Genomic DNA, 22,259 nt, shown 5'->3' on the forward strand with positions numbered 1-22,259 from the left:
TGTAGCTTTGGATTTTTTTCTTCCTCATTAATAAAACCCTTCATTTAAAAACTGCATTTTGTGTTTGCTTGTGTTATCTTTGACTAATGTTTAAATTTGTTTGATGATCTGAAACATTTAAGTGTGGAAAACATGCAAAAAAGTAAGAAATCAGGAAGGGGGCAAACACTTTTTCACACCACTGTATACTATGACTTTTTTAGCAGTTTTTACAACATGGTTTTCTATAATTTTTTTCGACATACTATACTATGACTTTTTTAGCAGTTTTTACAACATGGTGTTCTATGACTTTTTTAGCAGTTTTTACAACATGGTTTTCTATAATTTTTTTCGACATACTATACTATGACTTTTTTAGCAGTTTTTACAACATGGTGTTCTATGACTTTTTTCAACATACTATACTATGACCTTTTTAGCAGTTTTTTTCAACATAATGTTCTATGACTTTTTTCGACATACTATGACCTTTTTAGCAGTTTTTTTCAACATAATGTTCTGACTTCTTTCAACATACTATACTAATAGTGTTCTATGACTTTTTTCGACATCCTATACTATGACTTTTTTTTAGCAGTTTTTTCAATGTAGTGTTGTATGACTTTTCATTATACTATACTATGACCTTTTTATCAGCATTTTCAACATAGTGTTGTATGACTATTTACTATGTAAATGGCAGTTTTTTCAACATAATGTTTATATGACGTTTTTCGACATATTATACTATGACTTTGTTTTAGCAGTGTTTACAACATGGTTTTCTATGACTATTTTTGACATACTATACTATGACTTTTTTAGCAGTTTTTTCAACAGTGTTCTATGACTATTTTTGACATACTATACTATGATCTTTTTAGCAGTTTTTTCAACATGGTTTTCTATGACTTTTTTTCGACATACTGTACTATGACTATTTTCATCATGCTATACTTTGACTTTTTTTTAGCATTTTTTTCAACAAAGTGTACTCTGACAGTTTTTAACATACTGTACTATGACTTTTGCAGTTTTTTCAACATAGTATTACTTAACTTTTTAGGACATAGTATACTATGATGTTTCTTGCATATACCATGACTTTTTTATTTTATTTTTTTTTTTACATAGGGTAGTATGGCTTTCTTTCGAAATACTGTGACTTTTTTAGCAGTTTTTTCAAAGTGGTGTTCTTTGACTTTTTTTTCGACATACCCTACTATGTTTTTGTCATACTATGACTTTTTATTAAGCAGTTTTTCGACACAGTATACTATGACTTTTTATGAAAGTGATGACACTGATTTCTGACACTGATTTTTTTTTCATTCACTATGACTTCATGGAAGTTTTCTCGATATACTATACTATGATTTATTTTGCAGTTTTTTCAACATCTTATACTATAACACTTTTTGACATACTATACTATGATAGTTTTTAATCAGTTTTTTTCAACATTGTATACTATCACACTTTGAAATATTATACTATGACTCTTTCAGCAGTTTTATAAATATATAAAAGGTAATAAAAAATGATGAAAAATATTGAACATTAACTTCAAGATTTATGAATATACTCTGCTTTGTATTAGGGTTGATCCACCTTTGATTTCACCCCTTTCTACAATCTTAACCAGAAAAAGTGGGCTTTCTCTTATACTAAATTACAGTATAGGACAATTGTCCTGTACGTTACCTTTCCCAGCTGGGTCTCACTGAGGGAGAAGGAGTCCATGAAGGCCTGAGCAATGACAGACAGACAGCTTTCTTGTTGTGGAGTCTTCTCCATGTCGAAAACAAACTGAGGGTTTTTCAGGATGTTGACCCAAAAGCGCAGAGGCAAACTGCACAGTAGCATAAAGATGTCAGGAAGAAAAGATGCAGCTTTAATTCTTAACTTCTGTACTAAAGCTTTTCACACTGTCCATGGAGCAGTACATGACTCCATCATACCTGTTGGTCTTCCAGATGTGCAGGACATCTGGGTCAGTGATCTTCATGTTGTCTGCCTGAGTGTGAAGGAAGTCAAAGAAGTATTTGACAGCAAGCGGGACTCTGCTGTGCGGTGTCCCCCAGATAGATCTGAACAGGTTCTCCACAAATGAATGCACCGCCACCTTAGACACAGAGAACAAGGAAATGTCATGTATTGCTGTCCTGTATAGTTCAGAACAGTATAAAGAAAAGTTCAAATTCCCTCTCCTCTGAAATAATATCATACAACCTCACTCTCACCAGAACTCTGTACTGTCAATTACTTCCTTCCTTCTACTTACGTCTAAAAAGGAAAGACCAAACTGCCATCCACTCTCTTATCTGAGTTAAAAACACAACCCCCTCCAAATTCAGTAATGCTCTGATCATATTACCAGCATGTCTACACAGAGAGCATTTCAGCTGTGTGTTTCAGTTGTCTGTCTCATGGGTGTCTGATGGAACAGACATGCTCCTATTATAAACAATGCTAACTTACGAACACTACACACACTTAAACGCAACATACAGTTAATACTGTGCCTGACTGCATCCTGTGTAGACACAGCATGAGCACTGCTGCAGGTGGTTAAAAAAAACATGTGAGACAGATTCTGGTATCAGTTCTATTATTATTGGTGTGCGTGTCTGTTTCAGTAAATTGAGGTACTGCAACTGGTTCCTCTTGCCTTGGTGGAGAGCAGCTTGGTGAGGTGCACTTCCTTCAGTTTTAACTTCTTCCTCTCTGGGTTCTTTCTTTGGTCCTCGTCTACATCAGGATCAATCTGCAGAAAAGAGGCATCAAACAACCATTAAATTGTCAGCTTCTGTGGTTGTATTAATATGTGTAGTGATTAAGATGTCCTTGTCTTCTGAACTGATTTGATAATGCACTTCTGCAAACATAACACACAAACTGCCTCTTACCAAGTGGAAGTATTTCCCAGAGAAGTTCTCATCATCTAAAGAAAAAATGAACAGAAATAATCAGTGATTGTTATCAGAAATAATTAGCTTCCTCTCCTGCCATCTAGCATGCGGTTTGGTGGTTACGGGATATTTTAAAAGGTGTAAAATATAAATAGTTAGGGCAACAACACTCGCTGAGAGCAGTGAGGAAAATTATGTTACTAGTGTGGCTGACTACGATGCAGAGCTGCTCAAGGTTCTCTAAGGTTCGTCTAAGGTGTCAAGTCATATCATGTGACCCACATTCCAGTTTTAGGACACATGATGACAATCAGTTACACTTGCTGATTAAGACTGTATGAATTGGTTAAAAGCTCAGAAAAAGCACATCAACAGTTTTCATGGCTGGTACAAAATATACCAGAGGTTGATAGCAGGGCTGGGTATCGGTACTCTGAACTTTTATGGTATCGACTGAAATAACACCAATTACTACCGAAACGTCTCCAGTTAAAGGATAACTGCATTCAATCATTTTTGTACCCAGATCTAGAAAGAAAAGGACTTTTGTATGGTTTTGTCTGCAGCCGAGTGTTCTTCAAAGTCAATGTGACGTGTGATTGGCAGCTGCAGCAGCTACATCCCATATAGTCTGTGGTGTGCTGGAGTAAGCACGGTGTATTTGACGAAACTGGCAGTTCAGCGTGCTGAGATGCAACCAAAACATTGCAAAGTGTGGCTGTACTATACTAGATCCCTGTGGCCTCTGGTGGCATTTTAGGCCAAGTGAATGCTCCCATTCAAATGCTGCTCTGGAGTAGCCAGCATTTGAATGGAAGTCGTAGAAGAGAGTGGAAGAGTAGAAAGAAACGCACCAAGTTAGGTACCTTATTTGAATTGATATCACTTTAAGGCCACCGACACTGGTACTGGTATCATAATTTTTTAAAATAAAACCAAGTGTGCCTTCTCAGTTCTTACCCTTCAGACTCCCCTGCGGGCTCAGAGGAGGATGATTTTTTCTAGAAAGCACTTTGATTGTCGCTCCATCAGGAACCTAGAGGAGCACAAACAGACGAACACACAGAAAGGTTAATGCATGACATTTCCTTTGATTTTACAACCTTTGCTCCAAAACGTTAATTCACAATTTAGTAAAAAAGAGATGAGATGAGATGAAAACAAACAACTGCTCAGAGCCTCTACATATCAGCTTACATTTCTAAAATGGCTATACATAGGTATTGCAATGAAAGCTGCCAATTAGATTAGCAGTGGTTTCAGTTTTACCTTTCACCATGTTTTGTTTTTATGTTTTTTTTGCGTATTTGTGTAACAGGAAACCACAGTCACCCACAGAAAATCTCCAGATGCTTGAGTCTGCTAACCTAGGTGTTAGTAGAAGATGTTCAAAAAACACTCACTTTCCAGGAACTTTAGAAACCTTCTTTATTTCACATCTACTCAATTCTACTTCAATTAAAACAGAAATTTCTGCAGACAGCAACACCTATATATTGTTTCCTGTTTGACTAATCATGTGTGATAAAGTTTTTTAAGTTTTGGCTTGGCTTTGTAATATGGCAACACAGTCCATGCCACCAGGCTATCACACAACACGTGTCAGAGTCTATCTTTCCCAGGCTCTGATGGTACTCTGATGGCTGACAGACACACAGAGATCTCATTATGAAGCCATTATGAACCACTTTTCTTACAGTATGTTTTTCCTCATATAAAAAGTATCTCTTCTCATCAGCTTTAATGACAAAGTGAGATGGAGAAGAGCATCCCATCTGCTCTAGCCGACATAGAGTGACTCAGTTGGTCTAAATTAAATTCTGTTGTTGCCTACAGGAAATGACAAGTCTTAAAAGCAGTTTAACAGCAAATTTCAAAGCAAGGAAAGTAAAAGTACATTTCTGAGTAAAGTGGCCAAAGAACTTTGTGCAGGCATTCAGTACAGAGGAAGTTGAACTGATGTCAGATTATCTGCATTTTGTTGTTTTGGTTTAACACTGCACAGACCGCCTGGGTCTACACAGCTTCTTCTCGTCACTGTCTGGGCACTATGTGGCCTTTTCCTGTTTGATTAAAGATGTCATTGCAAATATCTCCCATGATATTTTGAGCATTGAGCAGTTTGTTATATACATTTTGAAACTGGTTTCTGTCAAGCTGCGATGCCAATTTTATATAAGGTGGTCGACAAGGTCAAATGCAGTTCAAAGACCCAGAAAATTTCCATTTGGTGAAACGTACTGCGCTTCAGAAATGACATTTTAAAAATCCAAAACAAAAAATACAACAGATGTGCTGCAAAAAAACAAACAAAAAACAACACACTGCAGAAGGCAAATAAAATACATTAACAGCAAACACTGCAAATACAGAAATGAAGCAAATCAAAAGCAAGTCATAGACACACACCCTGAAAACAAATGTAACAGGAACTGAATTTGCATATTCAGTTCTCCAGGCCTTTAAGGGGAGCACTAAATGGAACAACTTGATTTCCAACCTGAGAAACAGTCTGTGTGTTCCCATACCCATACTACCATACTATAGAGTGCCAGAAAAAGATTTAGTATATCCACATACATAGTATGTCAAATGCCAAAAGTACCAGGATGTTCTTCTACATCCGGTCACATTTTGCAGCATGCAAGCCAGCATGCTTTTCTGGCTATTCTGACCCACAATCCTCTGCAAAGTAATACGTCACATCAAATGTCTGAAGTCACAATGATGGATGACAGCCTATTCAGGTGACTGAAGACCAGTTGATTAGTCATAAAAAGGAATACTATTGTTTAACTGAATAAAATAATCATAAATATAACCAACAACAACACCCTCTGTAATTTTACTACCATGAATATAATATGTTCTAATCTACAATATATGCAGTTATTACTTATTGCAAAATAACAACATCAGAGCTGCCTGATGGATGACATCCATCTCTTTGCAAGCTTGGTGAATGCATTTTGTTTTATCTCCATGGTAACGGATATATGAGTAAGAGGGTCAAGGTTCAGAGCGTGGTGTTATGAGGAAGTAGTATGTCCTGATTCTGTGCATGCTGCATGCAACAGTACGTACCTTTTAAGGGCACTTACTAAAGTAAAAAGAAAAAGTATGCGAGTGTACCCAGAGACCACAGGCCTGTGATACAAAGCAGGATGAGGTGCCTTTAGGGTTAACCTTGGGTTTTCAGTACTACAAAGCTGGTTCACTTTTTCATGGGACAAATCAGTGTGGTAAGTTATGCTCAAAGGGTTAACAGGTGTTTTTATGTAATGTTTTATGATGAGTAAATAGCACAAAATACTCACTCCATACTTAAGTCATGTATAATAATACCTACACGTGTTTTAAATTTTGGCCTACTTTAAATATTTGGAAATTATTACTAGTGTTTCTACATTTTATTCTGTTCTACGATTCGTGTTTACATTATCCTCTGATGAATGTGACTTTACGCTTGTAGGCTACGTTATTCATGGTTCTGATGACATCTCTCGTAATCATCAAGCCCATCTCTTTTGTAAATGGCTCCTGGCTAGATAGGAGAACCCAGAGTTGACTCAGCTTCTTGATAATCAGCTTCTTGATAACAGTTATCTAGACAGCCAGTGCTGGGGTTAGTGAAGCAAGATATTATGGGTATGTTGAACTTGCTTCGTAGTACAGGGCCCAGATGAGTGTGTTTGTTTGTGACACGTAAAGAAAGGTGTTATTCTTTCATATTCTTTTTTAATACTTGATCTTAGTCTTGTACAAGGTCAAAAATCTCCCCAGAGGCCTGGAGAACTCCAGTCATGTTGACTGGATATGCAGCATTTTTCTGCAGTTGTTTTTGACCTTGCATCATTTTTTGTATTTGCAGCGTGTTTGCTGATGTCGATGTTCATAAGTGTTTTTGAATCACTGAAGCACGTTTGCTCTTGTTGGCCACCGTGTTTCTATGACAGCCATCACAGAGAGTAACTGTATGCATGCTCTTTTCCTGTGGGCGGAGACAGGAACAACAATACTCAAAATGAGAGGGATGTTGTGCCAACTGACACAGGCTCAGCTCTGCCCCCCTGCTCTCATGCTGACTGGGTTAGATCTGAGATGCAGTGTTCCCCAAACAACAGCACAACACAAACACTTGTCTTTCTGCATCAGAGTACATGGCAGAAGTGAAGAGCCCCCATCCACTGACTGCTTTTTTAATACTCCTGTTCCTCACCTTGTAGTGCTCGAGTGTGTTGAGCATTGTCACCTCCCCGATAACCTCAGAGCTCGCATCCACTTCCTGAAGAGGAACGAACGATCCATCTCTCTCATACTCTGGTGGGAAAAAGTTTAACTATGTGAAAAATCTTTTTTAAGACAGAAATGTTTAAAAACAGAGCAAATGCAACAGTGCATTTGTTGGGAAGCACTTTCAGCTGCCGATCAATACACATTAGATGCACAACCATGACAGTGGATGTGGGACTAAAGGGACAGGTAAGGGGACATATTTTTCCTCTTACCTGTAGTGCTACTTATCAGTCTTGATTGTTTTGGTGTGAGTTGCAGAGTGTTGGATATATCAGCTGTAGAGGTGTCTGCCTTCTCTTAAATATAATGGAACTAGATGCTCAAAACGGCAAGAAAATTAAAATTTGAAAAACTCATCATTCAGAAATCATGACCCGGTTACTCAAGATAATCCACAGACCTTGTTGAGAGCAGTTTGATGTGGGAACTATTTTCTATATCCCGAACTACACCCACTATACGTATCACCATGCAGAAGGAGGCGTGCATCTACTCAAGAAGCTCACACCGTAATAGCGCCCTTATTGGCTGTGCGGTGATACAGTTGACAAGTGTTGCTCCTACATGAGTTTGTCAAGTTTTTGCAGTACTCTGCCTTATTTTTATTCCTCGTAACATATTTATTCTATGTTCAATGTATGCACATGCACCAAAAACCAAAGCAAATTCCATCATGTATGTTTATATTACCAAAGGTTTATGACATAATCACTTCATGATACTGACTCCTGTGTGCACACGGTGAGAGAAGAGAGGGAGAGGCGCTGTCCTGCTGCCAGAGGAGCCGCTGAATGAGTTCCCTCTGAGCGGTAAGTCACTAAAAGAGTCTGAGAAGTCTGAGTCTGTTCATAAAACATTCAGGACGCCACAGTTTATTCCACACTACAGAAACTGCTTCTCTTTTTGGAACCACCACGGAGTCTGCTATAATTAAGCTTTCAGCCATGCTTGTTGTTGCCGTGGGTAACAGTATTACGTCAATATGTCAACAAGTCAAAATATTGCAAGTATCACAGTATGAATTTTTCATATGATATTGAAAATTATACCTGTATAAGGTTATATGGCACACCCATATTGGCAATAAATCCTTTCCTGATTCTAAATCAAATGTTTTTTGTTTTGTTTTTTGGGTCATTTTTGGAGGCCATCTAGTTCCATACATTGGAGAGAAGGCAGACATCTCTACTGCCAATATCTCCATCACTCTGCAGCTCACACCAAAACAATCTAGACTGATAAATAGCACTACAGCCAAGAGGGGAAATATGTATTTTTTTGATTTTGGGTTGAACTGTCCCTTTAATAAACAGATCCTATGTTCATTTACAGTAATGACGAGACAGGTTACTCAGTGCAGCAATGTGGCTCAGTGATGTGTTTCAATAGTTTTTATCTTTAGTGTATTCTAAGTATTTAAAGTCACAGGACTATAAGGACTGTCTGTTACTTACCGATAGAAATGTCCCTGAGGGGGGTGTTGTAGGGGAAACCAAACTTGGCCTTGAAGGTGGACAGAATTTTCTCTTTGACTTGTTCTATCGAGTCACAGCTGAGAGCGTTCACCTCCAGAGGCTCGCTGACCTCTCCGTCACTGCCCACTGCAAACAGCACCTTCAGCTTCTGTAAACAATAGACAGAAACATGGACACAACTGACATGTCATTGTATTTGCTAATTACTGGCAACAATCCTATTTTTATAGCCAGCCCAAATGTACCCAGCTATCACTGAATTTCTTTCTTAAAGTTCCTCATTCAGTCATGAAATTACTCCCTACCCTGACATGTATACACTCAGATATGCACATTGCAGAATTCATGCAAATGGTGCACATGTGAATGATGACTAAAAGGTTGACACACTAGCACAGTCACGCAGCTGCATGTGCACTATGCTTCAATTCGCACTTGTCATAAACCACTAAAATAACCGCTAATGCTAACCTCGGTTTTCCCATCATGCAAAAAACCCCTGATTTAAAGCCTCATCGAAACAACAGCTGTTTCATATCACAACACATTACAATAATATTAAAGATCAGTGTCAGACGTCATCCTTCATTTGTTGTTCTAAGTAAAACACAGCTGCATGGACCTTTGAGAGAAGGTGTGGTTAATGAAAGGCTTTCACAGCAGTGTTGCACGAGTTGATGTATCATAAGACTTCATCTTGTTTCCTTTGAGCAGTTTTGTGGCTAATGCACACTTTGTCTAATGGTTGGAATGAGCATTAAAGGGAGATGGCAGTTTGTTAGATTAGATAAAACGTTCATGAGTGCTGTGGGTAGAGTCACAGTAGCAGCAGAGAGAAGGAAATGAAAGAGAAGAGGGAACACAGAGTGCTGAAGATGTAACACAGTGAAGTGTGGCATCTGAGGAGCGCACTGGGGACAATTCAACAGATATTATTGTTGCAGGTTTGCAGACATTTGCAATGTTTATGTGTCGTCTATTGCAAATGTACGTTTATGTGCTAAAATCAAACTCTTTTTTCAGGTAGCACATATGAAGAAGTGTCCTTTAAATGCTTGACTGATTAGAGACATGCTTACTGTCAAACATTTGATTCTGAGTAGGAAATACAGGGTGACTGGCAGGGATTACTGCTGCAGTCAGCATGATTATTAAAATATTCAGAGACTAAAACATTGAAGAAAACTTGGTTTGAAATCTTAAGTATTGCTCTATAACTAAATATCTATGACAAAATAAGCCAAAATCAAAGTTACTTCAAACTGTGGGGAAAAAGCAGCCTTAGGTATCAGAGTTTAACACCCTGAACTCACGGACTGACAGGGTGTGGTTTGATCAGATTTAACTGCCAGGCAGAATAAGCAAACAACTTCACAACTGTCATCAGATACTCATTCAAATATTGTTATCAAATATAATCTATCAGGTGAATCCAACTATGGCTGCTTTTCATAATACTAACTTATGCTTCCTCACTTCTTCTCTCCTCCCATGACCCAGAAATCTCTCTCCCCTCCACCATAGTGAAGGATCCTCCAATGCCTTAAATGCACCTGAAGGCATCAAGAAGCAATGATGCTTCTGGAGGAGCACAGAGCAAAGAAACATAGGTGTATACTACACGGAAGTCTGTATCAAGTGGCGTGACCTATACTTGCCCCAGTGCCCATAAGTTGCACACAGTTTGAAGTAACTGATATTTCTTGAGACTGACACTGTGACACTGTGAGACTGACACTGTACGAGCGGTTCTCATAAAACACTGCAAGCTGCAATACCACAGGTCAAGCAATCAGCCTATTCTGAACAGGCATGTTTTGAGCATGAACTGCACTACTAAAACAAAACAATTCTATAAATATTTTATGAAACACCCCATCGCTCATAGTAAGAAGCTGAGTGAGGAAATATGTTTTCAGGGCCTTTAAGATTATTAAATCAACATATGCATGAAGCTGTGCATGTCAGCATCATTACATGTATGAATCAGGTCCACTGAATGCACCTTTAACCCACATTTGACCTTGTCCTGTGAGACTGATGTCACTGGTTAGTTTCCTGTGTCAGCATTTAAACTCCAGTGACTGTACTTCCACAAACTTCAGTCAAACCCACAGAATACAAAAGAAAAAGAGTTTGATTACGCAACTACAAAATAAAGTCTCTGTGCATGTCATGTCATGCTCAGCCACTTGACCATATTTTCCTGCTCTCTCAGTTTTAATGATATTTAAATACTTTATAACTGAATTACGTGTCCATCCCTTACAGAGATGACTGTTGACCAACGCTGGGCTGTGTCTGACTCGCACTGAACCGAAACAACGGTTTTGTTCTGCACGGGGTCTAAAAGAAACATTGGCACGTGTGCGTGTGAGTGCAAAAATACTGTATGTCTATGGCAGCATTCAGATTAATTATCTCTCATTTGTTGTCATGTAATGCTGTGGTTACCAACATTTTAGGATTGCAAACCTTTTCAGTACAGGCTCCTATATCTTAAAATTATGCCTCCCATCTCTCTCTAGAAGATGGAGTTTTTCCCATGTATTCTAATCTTGACATAAAGTAATGTAATAATTTGTACATTGAAGACATCATTGTATCCTTCCAACAGAGTACAGATAATATATTCTTGTTGTTGTTGTTGTTGTTAAGATATCTATAGGTTTGTCTGGGACACAAGCTCCCAATTTCCCTCTCAGCCCATAAGCCCCTCCACTGATGCTTTTTATTACCACTCCTTAAATCAAAAAGGTACGTGCAAAGATATGAGAAAATAAATGTATTATTAATATATATTTGTCTTGTTTGTAACTACTGCTTTTTGTCTTATTCATGCTTATATGCCATTATCTTTTTTATTTTTTAATGTTGAAATAATTTAAGAAAATGCTGTTTATAACAATAAAAAGAGTTTTGGAAGAAAAAAATGATGAATGATGAAATTATTTTTTTAACTTCTTGGTTGACTTGCTTATAACCCATGGACATATGCTACTGTTGATGACAGGCTCTGGACATTGCTTGATTTTAAAGCCCAAAATGTTAAGAACCACGGATTTAATGGATGTTGAAGTTTGGTGTTTTCCAAATTGTTAAATCATGCTATTCACTTGTCAGATACCTTCGTCTGCATCAGTATCAGGATCTCTAGCTCTGAGGAGCAGGGTGTGTTCAAAGGAAGCTTGTTCATACAGTGTATGTGGGTTCATTGATGTGTTTAATCTGAGAAGAGCTTAAACGCTCCACTTCCTTGAATGAGATGTTTCCGTGAAGCATATGACTGTGAGTAGCTGCTTCCTCAAACTGAGTCTGTCACATCATAAAATCTAATGTATAATGCGGTTTCTCCTCATCAGAATCACCTCATTAATATGCAGTGTCTTCCCACTTATAATATTGACTATTGGCACCTACATCTGTGGTACATGTGGCATTTGATTATTTAAATTTGGGGATATATACAAATGAGCTGCAGCGGTTATGCAAGTATTCAGTAAAAACTTCCACAATGAGGACATCTGTGTATACTAACAGGCTATTGATCAACCCATGCCTTACTCAATATTTAGTTTCCTGTTACCATACTTAGCACATCCCTCACTGCTGTGGCAAAACATCTCTCACTCTAATTTTCAGTCTTCACATTTGACAGCAAGCAGATTCAGTATTTCCTATCAGTGGAATGAGATGGTACCGTTTTTCAGTTTCACTTGTGTTGCAAAGGTCCTTGAATATATGAATTTTGAAACAGAATCCATGAAATGTTCTCTGCTTGATACTCGCTGTAAAGATGGTCTTTTCATAAAACTGGGCAGTCTATGCAGAGGAAAGACAAATACTTAATGAAAGTGGTGCTACATGACCAGAGAAAACAAAAAATGGCTGTAGCCTTTACTTTTGCTTAAGAGATAGAAAAACTACAACTGCCAGAATGCATTGTGCTGCACCACACCAATAAACACTCCTGCTGGTGGGTGATGTAATGCAAACTTATCTATTTTGATACAGGAAACAGTATGACTTAAATGGTAAGCAAATATATGTTTCTGAAACATTTGAGGTGAGAATTAGGCAACGCAGTAACAGAATCTCAGTTCATATTTGATCAACACTGCTTAGTTTTACAATTTTTCACAAAACAGGAAACAGTTCAGCGCCCACTTCTTGTTTACTAATTCTTGTATTACAGCCAAACAGTGCACTAAAATGTTTTAGTAGACATTTTAGGTGAGAAATAGGCAATACAGTGACAGAATCTTTGTTCATATTTGATCAGTACTGCCTAGTTTTACGGGGCGGCATGGTGGCGCGGTGGTTAGCACTGTCACCTCACAGCAAGAGGGTTCTTGGTTCATATCCATCAGCTGGCTGGGCCCTTCTGTGTGGAGTTTGCATGTTCTCCCAGTGTCAGTGTGGGTTTACTACGGCTTCCTCTCACAGTCCAACGACATGCAGTTTAGGTCAGCCCTGTGATAGACTGGCGACCTGCTCAGGGTGTTCCTCTTGCTAAATGTCACCTAGGATAGGCTCCAGGCCCCCCATGACCCTGTATCAGAATAAGTGGTTATGGATTGCCTAGTTTTACAGTTTGATCTGAGTTTGACAGAAAGAAAGAGAGAGGAGCAGCTCTTTCCCCCAATCTGCTTCTACACATGCAGACATATGAAAATGCAGAAGTACAATCTCTAGTCCAAGCAACAAACCTAAAGCCAGCAAAATCTGCCTGGTGACATTTTGGGATTTGAGCTGAAAGATGAGCAGGGAGATCTGGGTACTGGTTAGATGGAGGTACGTTTACCTTAGTTCATTTACACATACCGCCCACGTCTCCATGTCTAGCTTTTATAGTTGTACTGCTTCGGTGAGTAACAAAGGTAAATAAATTAGATTTATCTCAACAAAATCCTTGTTTGAAGCAGTGGGTTCAGTAATCAGATATATATTTTTGTCACTGTGTTTCAGGAAGTATTTCGTAACTTCTCCGTTGTGCAGCGTCCAGAAAATTTTCTTTCTCAAGATAACTCAAAACCATGCAGTAAATAAAGGCATGACAAGCTTCTTTAAGCTGTGCTGCTTTGCATGTTCAAAAGGGCCTTAAAATACATGGAGGAGGAAGTGGTTCAGTGTCAACTACTGAGGCACAGCGGAGCTTTGAGATAACATGCCTATAATGACAACGTTAACATGGTGATGTTTAACGAGTGTAATGTTTACCATGTTCACTATAGTACATATATGGTGAACATAAATATTGGTGTGTTATCATGCTAACACTTGCTAATTAGCACTGAACACAAAGTACAGCAGTGGCGGATGGCATTGTCATTAGTTTTGCAGGTATTTCGAATATAAACCAACATTTTGGTTTTGATCTGATGGTGGAGTCATGAAAGTATTACAATTCAACCTCAGGGGAACATCAATGCCTGTACCAAATTTCACAGCGAATCAAGAAGATAAAATATTTCAGTGGATAAGTGAAAACTTTGATCTGCTGGTGGATGTCAGAGAATGTTTTTCAGTCTCACTTGTGTTACTAAGGTCCTTAAAACTGTGTTTTAAACAAAAGCCATAAATCATTGTTTCTTACTCTGCTTGATTCGTCTCAAGATGAACAAAGTTAAATCATTTCAACAAAATGTTTATCAAGCAACAGGCTCAGTGATCAGATATATATTTCTGTCACTGTGTTTCAGGAACTATTTCAGAACTTCTGTTGCGCAAAGTCCAGGAAATGATTTTTTTCAAGATAACCTGAAAACAGGCCATAAATAAAGCCGTGTTTTCTTCTTAAAGCTGTACTGCTTTGCATGTTCAAGGGTGGCTTAAAATGCATGGAGGAGGAAGTGGTTCATTACCAACTGCTGTGCACTGACAAGCTGTCTTAATACTCTTAATGTGGAAAACAACCCTCACGCACACACACACACACACACACACACACGCACACGCACACGCACACACACACGCACACGCACACACACACACACACACACTGAGGATGCTGTCTTATACGTAAAGTGCAGAACTGAGTGAAAAAAATCTGACCTACTATCATAGCATCATTTTTATTAAAGTGTGTGTGTGTATTGGAAGATGGGAGGTACTGTGTATTTATTTTGAGTTACACTTTATATAAAAGGTACACATATTCACCATTAACTAGATGCTTATTAGCAAGTAGTGTATCAGCTCTTAACCATCATAAAGCACCTTATTTTGCATGACCATATTCTACAACTACTAGGCCATTAACTAAGAGTTTTTCTCCAATAACCTCTGAATTACTGCTTATTTATGGGTAGTCAGGAAGTTGTCATACATGACTTAGGATCTCAATATGCTTTGCTCAGTATGGGCCTTATAAGATGGTAGCACAGCAAGAATACAACCTATTTTTTTGTAACAAAACACAAAACTACAAGTGTGTACAAATAACTCAAATAATTAAAAATGATGTCTTTGTAACTAAGAATATGTTCCCCTTGTAAAGTAAGGTCTCTCAATAGACCTCTGTGGGGTCTGTTCACTGCAGTAGTTGTGCGCTATAAAGGATTTACTAAGTGTGAAGAGGAGGCGACTCTAGAAAAGGGAACCTGTGTGGGCTAAATAGTGTCATACTACTTGTGAATTTTTTTTTTTTTTTAAGATATTTTTGGGTGTATTTTTAGCCTTTATTTGATAGGACAGACAAGCGTGAAAGGGGGAGAGAGAGAGAGGGAGTGACATGCAGCAAGGGGCCGCAGGCTTGAGTCGAACCCGGGCCACGACACCCCAATACTACTAGTGAATTGAATGAGCAATACTTACACTATACAGTATTTATTAAGTGTTACTAAAGGAGACTTATCTTGCTGTACTACCACTTTAAAAGGCCCACAGCATATTAAGATCGCAACAACATCCTTACTTCCTATCAATACACAGTAATCAGCAGGTGGTTGAGAGAAAACGTAGTTAATGGCCTAGTAGTTGTAGAATATGGTCATGCAGAATAAGGCATTGATAAGTGCTTTATATTGACTAATAAAGAGCCAATATGCTAATAATAAGTAAGCTAATAAGCAACTAGTTGATGGTGAATGTGTACCTTAATATAAAATGTTAACTACGTTTTATTATAAGACAGAGCTTACCTAGGGTGACCATATTTTGATTTCCAAAAAAGAGGACACTCGGCCGGCCACGACATAGCCTACTTAAATGATACTCGCAGTTTACTCAAAGATGCCTTATAATTTTAATATATTTAAAGTTTATATGTATGGACAGAATATTCAGTTATATTACAAAATAATATCTCTCAAAGACAGAAATTCAGATAGGCCCCAATAGGGGACACATACACACACTAGAGGGTCCCGACGGGTCGGGCCGGGTTCGGTCAAAAATGTATAAATTGTATTCGGGCTCGGGTCGGATTCGGTCAGCTTTCAGTGAAAATGTAGTGTAAAAATAAATAAAACCCTATTGTCTGTCCTGTTTATTGCTTGGGGACTGTTATTTACGTGACAACACCTGGACAGAACACACACACACACACACACACACACACACACACACAAGGAAAAACAGACATTATCACCAATTTATAAACACCCCCCGGACGCCCTGGACAGGACGTCAAAAGTGGACATGTCCGGGCAAAAGAGGACTTTTGGTCAGCCTAGCTTACCAAACTAAAGACTAAAACATGAAAAGAGAACTAAGAATTGAGAAGTGTTAATTATGTCTTCTACATGTGAAAGCACAGCTGACTAAACTTGTGATGTACTGACACAGTTCAAAACCCAAATGTATCACACAAGGTTTCGTAGTTATTCCATTAGTGTGAAGTAAATAAACCATCAAACATGAAATGGACTCAAGTAATCAGCTCAAGTGTGCAAATGCCCTGGGATCTAAAAAGCGTGTGTGTGCTTGTGTGTGTACCAGGGAGCTGAAGTCCGGAGCCTGCCACAGCAGCCAGTCCTCGCTGAGTGTGTACAGAGCTTTCTCTGTCACACAGTCCACAGGTCCTTTGGCTGTCTGCTGCGTGAGAGCGCTGACCATCAGGAACAGGTGCTGGCCAACACTTTCCTGTACACAACCAGGAACAGGAACACAGCCAGTCAAACGAGGCACAGAAGTTGCGGTAACTTTGTGTCGAGCTTTCAAACAGAATCGGAATGTTTGTGGCATTTTTGTTCACTTTCGGTTCATTCGGATTTACACTGCCTAGTACCAAATAAGGCGAGGCTCGTAAACCAAAATTGGACGTTAGACACTACCAAAATACTGACAAGCACTCTTAAAAATAAAACTGAGACGTCTACACATTGAAACATAGCAGGCTAAAAATACTGAACTGTGAACTATATGTACAGGTAACATGAATAACTAGAGCTAATGTCCGTAACCATGGTTATGTTTTGTTTAGATGAAGCTCTTATTAGCTATGCGGGCAGACGTGGTAAACACAGAACAGATGTGGTAAAAAATGGCTGAAGTGAGACCTCTAGTTTCCAGGTTGACTGTTAATAGCTACTAACCAGCCTGTTGGGACCTTACTGAGAAAAACTCTAACAAGAACCGAATGACCAAATGTCAATTACAGGTCAAAAATACTGCAGTATGTTGCAACATAAGACACAACACAGAGTAGTAATAGACAAGGACAACAAGCCAAGTCCTTGCTTGTGCTCAGCATTAATTAATGCCTCCAGTCTTGTTGCATCCCAGGAGTTATTTATCATGCAAATTGGAAAAGACAACTGGGGTGAAGACTTACACCAAATACTATAGTATTGTATTGCACAAAAAACTCTTGCTTTAACACTTGGATTCTGATACTTGTTCTGCGTGTTGTAATTCTATGGTCTTTTTGTTGGCCTCACACATGTTCCCGTTACTTCACACGCTGCGTTGTGTCGACATACAAGTTTTCTCCGATATTTCATCTAACAATAAGATGAGTCAAAAGTAAAGAGTCACAGTCTGCAGCCACACAAGTGGCCCTATAAGGCTATACTCAGGCACAGTGATGCTTTGAGCTAATTGCTAACGTCAGCATGCTAACACAATGACACAATGACAATGTTACCATAGTGATGTTTAGCAGGTATAATGTTTACCATGCTCAACATCTTATATTAACATGTTAGCATGCTAATATTTGCAGATAAACACAGCTGAGGTTGCAGGTTTTGCAGGTATGTGCATTAAAAAGGTGTTAAAAAGTCACTAAAGTTATTACAGTTTTCTGAGGTGAACATGAACCTCTGTACCAAATTTTCATGGCAATCCATCCAATAGTTGTTGAGACATTTCAGCCTGGGCCAAAGTGGTGGACCAACTGACTGACAGACATTGCCATCCATACAGTCAAAACACTAGCATGGTTAAAATAGCTCAACTTTACAACTAAAAGGAACGTATGAGCAGCTGACCCTGAGGAAGCCATAAAGGCAGATGGACATCCAGTTGGTCAGCAGTTTCTCCACAGTGGACTCAGTGCGTCGTAGCAGCAGTTTGGGCTGAGTGTTGCTGTTCTGACGCATCAGATCCTTCAGCAGAGCCTCCATTACCTCGGTCAGGTATGACAAGTTGTTGTGGAGTGCTACCGTCAGTAATGACGCCAACGTACATCTGGAACATAGCATGAAAAATGTTAGTAATTTATTAGATGAACACATAAGAGAGCCAGTGGCGCCCCAAAGGGGGGCTGGGGAGGGCATGGCCACCCTGATACAATTGTGCTGGCATTATTGTCTTTAAAAGACTGCGGTGCGCTCTTTTTTTAAGATAGTGCAAGGATGGTAGCATCTTGTGAAACTAGACAACCTAAGACATCCATTGGTACAAACCAATTTGGAATGGTTAATTGGGAATGGGGCTAAATATCGCTCCAAATTTAGGCTAAATTTTGGCAAGGAAAAAACCACCATGGCCATTTTCAAAGGTGTCTGGTGAGCTCTAACCTCAAGATATCTGAACAAATTTGGGCTCTCATGAGTCTTCCCAAAAATTAAGAGGGCTTGTTCCCAGTAAATGTTTTCTTCCTTACAATTAATGTGCTCCTTCAAATTAAAGCTGTATATTTGTCTTTTTAAAGAAAAGGACAACCAGCCTATTAAAAGAACAATGAATTGCCTAACATAGTTATATAACATATGAAAACAGGATTGAACTCAAAATTTTGACTGACATGGTTTTAGTCTATGCACATCAGATCATTAGTAAAATTAACCCAAGTATAAGTATAAGTATGCCATTTCTTAACTCTCCATATTGAGATAGTTTTCATCTAACCTACACACTACAGTAGCCCAACTGAGTCCCTGAAATTCAGTATAGATTTTGGTTTTGGTGTGCCACTCCAAGATTTTCAGTTGCCCCATCCAGCCATCAGCATTAAATATTTCTGGGGGCACCACTGAAAAGAGTAAAAAGAGTAAATACTATAACTATTTGGCAGGTAATCAGTTGGACAAAAAAAAATTCGTAATCGATTCACTTATTTCTTAAGAAAAATACAATTTAGTTTTAGCTCCCTTAAATGAGCGGATTTACAGAGGATTTCTTTGTCATTCGTGAGAGTTAATTGAATATGTGAGTTTTGGACAGTTGGTCAGACAAAACAAGCAAACTAAAGACATTGTTATGGGTTCTAAAGATTTTATAGGGCGCCGATGGATTAGTGGATAGAGCAGGTGCCCGATGTACAAGGCTGTTGCCGCAGCGGCCTGGGTTCGAGTCCAGCCTGTGGCCCTTTGCTGCATCTCTGTCTCTCTCTCCCTCTCCCCCCTTCACACTAGGCTATCCTGTCCATTAAAGGCAAAATGCCCAAAAATATATCTAAGACTTAGACTAAACACTAAATGGATTCATCGAGAAAATAATATTCCATTAATCGATAATTAAAATATTGTTAAGTGCAACTGTGCTACTATGCTGACTGACATAAGTAAGCAACTAAAAATGATTTGAATCACAAAAAATACCACAAGGGTGAAACTGACGGCAAAGAAAACAGGATGTACAAGAAGAAAAATAGACAAGAGAAAATAATAAGTAAGTAATGGTAGTACTAGACTTCAGTAAAGGACGGCAGATAAGAATAGAAAATGGTGGAAAAACTGACAAGTATATAGGCAGTAAGGCAGGTACTTGTTGTATACTACTGTGTACAAGAGACAGTCATGCACAGTAAAACCTCACAAACTGACTTGTCTTTGATGGTGAAGCTCTTCTGCTCTTCCAGAGCATGCACCATGGATGTGAGGAAGACCTGGTCCTGGATCAGCCTGGACAAGCCCTGGCAACACTCGTCAAGTTGAACCTTCACTGCATCCTGATTTAAGGTCAGATACAACATCACATCACTGATTGAGTCACAAAGTGGCACCTTAATCAACAACAGTTGGTGTCAAACCTCACCTGGCCGATGTCTTTGATGCACAATGTCATCAAAGATTCACTCTGCAAAACAAGAAAAAAGAAAAGCTTTGTAAATCTGGCTGGCAGTGATTATCTATAACATTTGATATTTCAGTATTTACAGCATCAGTACAGCTTCACTGTACCTCAGGAAAAAAGATCCTGGAGGCAAAGTGCTTGTAGTCCAGGAAAGGAATCGCTCCAACATTTTCCATCAGGTCGGTTTTCTCTGTCTGCAGATCCACAAAACCTGTGGAGGACAGTTTAGTACGGCTGCTTTTATAGACTGTAGACCTGTGTGTGTTAAGTGACTGTATTTGGCATGGCTGAAGAAATCACGTTACACACAAAAACAGTATGAAGGCAAAGCAGAATATACATATTTCTCTTGTGTGTCAGGTAAAACAGCAAACTTGTGAGGCAAGCATCAGTTTGTAAGTCACAAATAAAAAGAGGAAGTAAAAATGAGTGACAAAGTGCTGCAACTGACTAACAGTTCTGTCACCTCTGCAGGCTTAAAGCTACTAACAGATAAGGCCCTGTGTAAGCGTGTGTGTATAACATTTATCTTTCTTAACATCAGTCGTATTGTGTGACAAGTGTGACATCAGAAAACGGAACAAGTTATGGGTATTTCACGCTATAAAAAGGAACTGCATGTGTGTGTTGAGACTGAGGGGACTGTAAACACAGGGGCCAGTGACTGAGGCTGCACTTAGGCAAAGTGACACGCACAACATGTTGATGTTTAGCTAGTATAATGTTTACCACTTTATTAGTTTACAGTGATATAGCATGCTAACGTTCACTAAGTAGCAATATAAACACAATACAGTTGAGGTTGATAGAAATGCTGTTAGTTTTGGAGGCATTTGGTCATGAAAGAACAGTGGAAACTGCTTAAACCAATCACAGTTACAGTAATCGACCACCAATACAGTGCTAATCAGAAAGCTTGGGACAGAATCATTCTGATACAAATAGTTTTTGAATAATTCGCTTATCGTAATCAAGTAGTCCGCTTACAGTATTCATTTTGGGTCTTTTTCTACATGAATACATATGGAAAACAAAATTAAAACTATTGTACTTTTTTTAACAGTAAAACAATAATTTGTCGCACAGTAACCCGTCTGCTTCCAGCTGGCTACCTAAAGTTGGTGCTGTGTGCACACTGAAATCGTGACGGAAAAAAGAAAAATGTAGTCTCCTCAAAGCTCATGAGAAACTGCCAAAAACCAGCCAACGAGATGCAGCAGCGAAACTTGGTGGCTACCTTGTCTGGTCTTCACAAACAATGAGACAGTCATGGCTGCTTGTGGTGGACACAGAAAACCAATGCATGCAGGAAAAGCACCTGTGGTTGAAGCCACCCTTGTTAAGATATTTTAGATTCAGTATGCTGTGTTCTGTTTTAGGGGTGAGAATCACCAGAGAATCCATGATACAATATTATTATGGTACTTAACTCACAATACAATATAATTGCGATTTTCAATATGTTGCAATATTCTGAGTATTGCGATAATATATTGTGATTTGTTACCTTTTTTCAACTGTAAATTATGTCCCCAAAGGAAAGATTTTGTCAACATTTGTTTTATCCATCTTATCTATAAGTTTTCACTCTGTTTATCTCACTTCAGCCATTTTTTTTTTGCAGCAGCAGCAAAATGTATCAAGTGGGCTGAAGATGCAATTGATTATATTGTTCTAGTAGGCTATTTTGTATTTGTAATGTGAATAATTTATATAATTAAAAAAAAATCAATACTTGGCACTTTGTGATACTGCCACACAAAAATATCGTGATTTTATGTTGTATCTGTTTTTTCCCCGCCCCTATTATATTTAGCACTGTATTTTAGTGTATTTTTATTTCACAGTTATTTGAAATTCCTGTTATAATTACATTTTTTAATTTTTGCAGTAACTTAAAAAGTGTGTTAGTAAAATTCAGTAAATTGCAAAGCTGTCTGTTTTATTACTTTATATTATACTTAAGACTAGACTTAAGACTTTCCTCTTTGATAAAGCTTATAGTTAGGGCTGGCTCAGGCTTGCCCTGTACCAGCCCCTAGTTAGGCTGACTTAGGCCTAGTCTGCCGGAGGACCCCCCTATAATACACCGGGCACCTTCTCTTCTTCTCTCCTTCTCTCTCTCTCTCTC

The 22,259-nt window shown here is 38.6% G+C and overlaps 1 protein-coding gene across 12 annotated transcripts in view; it reads right to left on the reverse strand.

Annotated features, from left to right (window-relative positions):
• plxnc1 (plexin C1) overlaps positions 1 to 22,259 on the reverse strand; it is a 64,648-nt gene that overhangs the window by 4,443 nt on the left and 37,946 nt on the right. For all 12 annotated transcript variants that reach the window (XM_050036229.1, XM_050036226.1, XM_050036228.1 and 9 more), the window contains exons 17-28: positions 20,236 to 20,339; positions 20,090 to 20,131; positions 19,879 to 20,003; positions 18,100 to 18,298; positions 16,604 to 16,750; positions 8,645 to 8,813; positions 7,114 to 7,214; positions 3,855 to 3,930; positions 2,892 to 2,926; positions 2,654 to 2,749; positions 1,944 to 2,107; positions 1,687 to 1,834 (exon numbers count right to left, since the gene is read on the reverse strand). In XM_050036229.1, coding sequence (XP_049892186.1) covers positions 1,687 to 1,834; positions 1,944 to 2,107; positions 2,654 to 2,749; positions 2,892 to 2,926; positions 3,855 to 3,930; positions 7,114 to 7,214; positions 8,645 to 8,813; positions 16,604 to 16,750; positions 18,100 to 18,298; positions 19,879 to 20,003; positions 20,090 to 20,131; positions 20,236 to 20,339 — 1,406 coding nt within the window. The remainder of the gene's footprint in view (positions 1 to 1,686; positions 1,835 to 1,943; positions 2,108 to 2,653; positions 2,750 to 2,891; positions 2,927 to 3,854; positions 3,931 to 7,113; positions 7,215 to 8,644; positions 8,814 to 16,603; positions 16,751 to 18,099; positions 18,299 to 19,878; positions 20,004 to 20,089; positions 20,132 to 20,235; positions 20,340 to 22,259) is intronic.

This window comes from Epinephelus moara, chromosome 23 (genome assembly GCF_006386435.1).
Source record: "Epinephelus moara isolate mb chromosome 23, YSFRI_EMoa_1.0, whole genome shotgun sequence".
Classification (NCBI taxonomy): Eukaryota; Metazoa; Chordata; class Actinopteri; order Perciformes; family Serranidae; genus Epinephelus; species Epinephelus moara.